Here is a 3,534-nt window from a genome sequence, read left to right on the forward strand (position 1 = left end):
CACAAAGTTTGTCATTTCATATATACAAAGAGATATGAATCTCACTTAAAGGGCCGACCCAGTTCAAATACCCACTTCGTGAGTGTCTGGGGAAGGGAATACTCTAAGCAGTCTTTCTTTCCCCTGCTTTTTGCAGAGAGGCTGATTCGAACCCGCGACCTGACACACCACGGCAAGCAAGCTTACCGCTGAGCCAAGCCGGCCCTTCAGATATGAATCTCACTTGAAGAAAAAATAATATGGATCCCATTTTTTTGTGTCTATGAAATAACACAACTAGTGTCATTTAAAATGACACAAACTTTTTCTTATTTTTATAACTACAAAATTTTGCGCACACCCTTTTTGTTTAATATATTATTCACACAAGTTTCTCTGATCTATATATACATTCTCAAGTTGCTGCTGAAATTTTCGTCTTGTATAATGAAACTCTAATTCAAAATACTAGCCAATGATAAAAAAGGACTATACAAACCATAGCAGAAACCAAGTTGATGCAAACTTGGAGAACCAAACATTAGAGGACACAACTAGTATGTCATCATCATCAGAGGAAAAGGAGCATGGCTCTTTGCACTATGATTCCGATGAAGAAACCTCCAGTAGTTACGCTTGTTATGATTTCAATGGGTTCAATAAAAACCGAGTGTTAGATTATAGCCAAAACTACAGCACCACCGAGATAGAGAGTGAAGATTACAGCACCACCGAGATAGAAAGTGAAGATTACAGCCAAAACTACTACAGCACCAACGAGATAGAATATGACGATTCTGAGGATGAAAAATTTGAGACCAATCTTAAGGTGCCATTGGATCCAATACCAGAAGACTGCGAGACCAGTGTGTTCTCTTTCGATATTCAGAATGAGAAAAATGTTGTTCATGTGGCAGTGAACCCCGTTGGAGATTCAAGCATGGAAGCACTTTTATGGGTTCTGAACCATGCTGTCACACCCTCTACCACTGTCTGTCTCGTACACGTTTATCCTGAAATCAGATACATCTCAAGTCCACGTAAGTCATGTTCTTGCCCCCCCCCCCCCCCCCCCCCCTTTTCTCTGTTCCTATGTTAATTAGTTTTGATGATGTTCAAATTAGTATCTTTATGGGACCAAACCCCTTTATAAGATGTGTAATTATTTGAGCCCAACATCCTGACTTGGCAAGACTCGATGTTGGTTGGAGTTAGATAAAACCGTGATGCTTGATAAATAGAAAGAGTTGTGCCGTAATTAACAGTTTTATAGCTTTTGGATTTATGATAAGTGCTCCATCCAATACTTGGTATAAGTATAACTTTTGGCTTAGTGGTAAGTGCTTACCAGTAAGTACTTGGTTTATGATAAGAGTTTTATTATTGGTTTATCATACAAAATTTCTTCCAAACTGTTAGAAAGATATTTTCTTATTTCATTAAGATTTGTGTTTGGTTTTACGTGTTTTGTTCATCGTCTTAATCCAAGTTTGGATAAACTAGCTGCCAAGTCTCTTGTTTCAATATTACACAGATTTATTTCAATGTTCCTCTCGTCTCTTGTTATTTAACACAAACTTTAAGTTATTAATTTAGCTATGACTTTGTGTGCTTGATGGCACTGTTTTTAATTTTTAATGGCAGTTGGAAGAATGCCTAGAAACCAAGTGAATCCAGAGTATGTTAAGTTTCACTTGACCACAGAGCAAGCCAAGAAGAAAGAGCTCCTTCGAAGGTTCATTGACAAGTGTATTGATTCAAAGGTAAATAAATAAATCACAACTTAGAAAAAGTTAAGTATACCAGATGAGTTTATTAGGACATAATGGTAAATCCTATACAGGTTAATGTGGAGATGATGCTTGTTGAGGGTGACAACGTTGCCAAAACCATCGTGGACGTTGTTTGGAATCGTTGTATAAGGAAATTGGTGATTGGAATTACCAACTCTAAATTAAGGTACCATGCCCTGCAATATCTAGAATTAAGTTAATAAGAACAATAGTCTTTTACTAATATTTTTCAGTTATTTCATTATTGGCATGTGTAGCAAATCTATATCTGGAACTGGAAAGGGAAATGCCATAGCAGATAAGGTCCTCAAGAATGTACCAGATGTATGTGATGTTAAAATAATATGTGACAGGAAGGAAGTGATTGATCAGATGATTGGTAGCACTTCATCAAGCCCCAGTGACAGTGTCAGTGGCAGTTCCAAAGTTTTAAAAAAACAAGATGAATCCCGTGGTTTTGTTCCTCTTATGCGTTTTGTAGCCAATCCTTTTGGGTCATTTAGACACAGAGTCAACAAGCTCTGAGTAAAGATTGAATATGTATTATGAAGTTTTTTTTTTTTTTCGTTAAGCCTGAAGTTAGACTAGGAATATACTATACTTGCACAACTTCTGTAATTATAGCTATGTCTTATTTCATTATTTTTGAATGGGGTCTTTTGCTTATTTCATTATATTTGAATGATTGTAGTTCAATTGTACTATTTGTAGTTCAATGTGCCATGTAACTTGTGAGCATGGACCCGAATTTGAAAAATCAGTGTGTATATGTATTTATCAGTCCAATAATCTATTCGGTTAGATTATTCACGATTGAGTTTGATTCAATAGTTATCTAGGTTTTTTTGTTGGAATATATACTGTCGAGAGATACTTCCATGGGAGGGAGAATATGATGTTGGTTGGTCTTCTTTGATTGGGATGAATTGGGTAACTTCAAGGTATTTCGACGATTAAGTCAGTAATTGATCAATAACTTTGGTAAAGATGGATAAAATGATTATACACAAGCTTCAAGCCTCTATTATAATAGGAGTAGGTTATCCTACTTATGCCACCTTTTAGAGGTGGTTGTACAATCTTGTGTTGTTGTGATTGTAGTTGTATGTTTGTGGGATGACGTCAACGTGAGATAAACGTCTTTGCTTAGCCTTTTAAGTCTTGGTTATTAGGTCTCTTAGGCCATTCATGAATTGGATCTTATATCTCGCGTGCAATGGATCCATATATATATATATATATATATGGTAAAAGTTGTTGTACGTGCAGTAATGACAGGTGTATGGTTATGATTTTACACTTTAAATGCTTTAACCTATATATACAAAAAATTTGTCATTGCTGCACATAAAGTAGCTGCAAAAAAATCGAACTATATATATATATATAAGAAAAAGTGTTTATCCTTTTAAATGACACAACTTACATCCTTTCACTCTCACAAAGAGGTGAGACCCACACCTTTATTTTTTTTTTTGTCAACTCTCTCTCCTTCTTTATCTATCTCTTTCTCTCTCTTAAAATGATACAACTTTACATCCTTTAAAAATGACACACACTTTATCCATATATATATAGGGATAGGATCCGTTTACAAATTTTTTTTGCAAATTACACTAAGTACGACCGGTCGTACACTGCATGATTAAAGTATGACCGGTCGTACTTAGTGTAGTTTGTAAGAGTTTGTAAATATAACTTGTCTCGTATATATATATATATATATATATATGGAAAAAACATTTCTCAAGCAGCTTGAGAT

General features: G+C 35.2%; 1 protein-coding gene across 1 annotated transcript; it reads left to right on the forward strand.

Moving 5' to 3' along the window:
• Positions 1-454: 454 nt before the first annotated feature.
• On the forward strand, positions 455-2,297 carry LOC133290259 (uncharacterized). Its single transcript, XM_061488326.1, has 4 exons — positions 455-1,019; positions 1,624-1,742; positions 1,823-1,938; positions 2,030-2,297. Exons 1-4 carry the CDS (start codon positions 455-457, stop codon positions 2,295-2,297), a joined length of 1,068 nt encoding a protein of 355 aa, XP_061344310.1.
• Positions 2,298-3,534: the final 1,237 nt, after the last annotated feature.

Source organism: Gastrolobium bilobum, unplaced genomic scaffold (assembly GCF_033153095.1).
Source record: "Gastrolobium bilobum isolate Gb01-03AN ecotype WA unplaced genomic scaffold, APGP_CSIRO_Gbil_v1 utg1595, whole genome shotgun sequence".
Classification (NCBI taxonomy): Eukaryota; Viridiplantae; Streptophyta; class Magnoliopsida; order Fabales; family Fabaceae; genus Gastrolobium; species Gastrolobium bilobum.

What these genes read in the sequence shown, in the direction of transcription:
- LOC133290259 (XM_061488326.1), top strand. Translation starts at nt 455, where the DNA reads ATGATAAAAAAGGACTATACAAACCATAGCAGAAACCAAGTTGATGCA. An exon ending in CAGATACATCTCAAGTCCAC is followed by an intron (nt 1,020 to 1,623) that starts GTAAGTCATGTT and finishes TTTTAATGGCAG; the next exon opens with TTGGAAGAATGCCTAGAAAC. An exon ending in ACAAGTGTATTGATTCAAAG is followed by an intron (nt 1,743 to 1,822) that starts GTAAATAAATAA and finishes AATCCTATACAG; the next exon opens with GTTAATGTGGAGATGATGCT.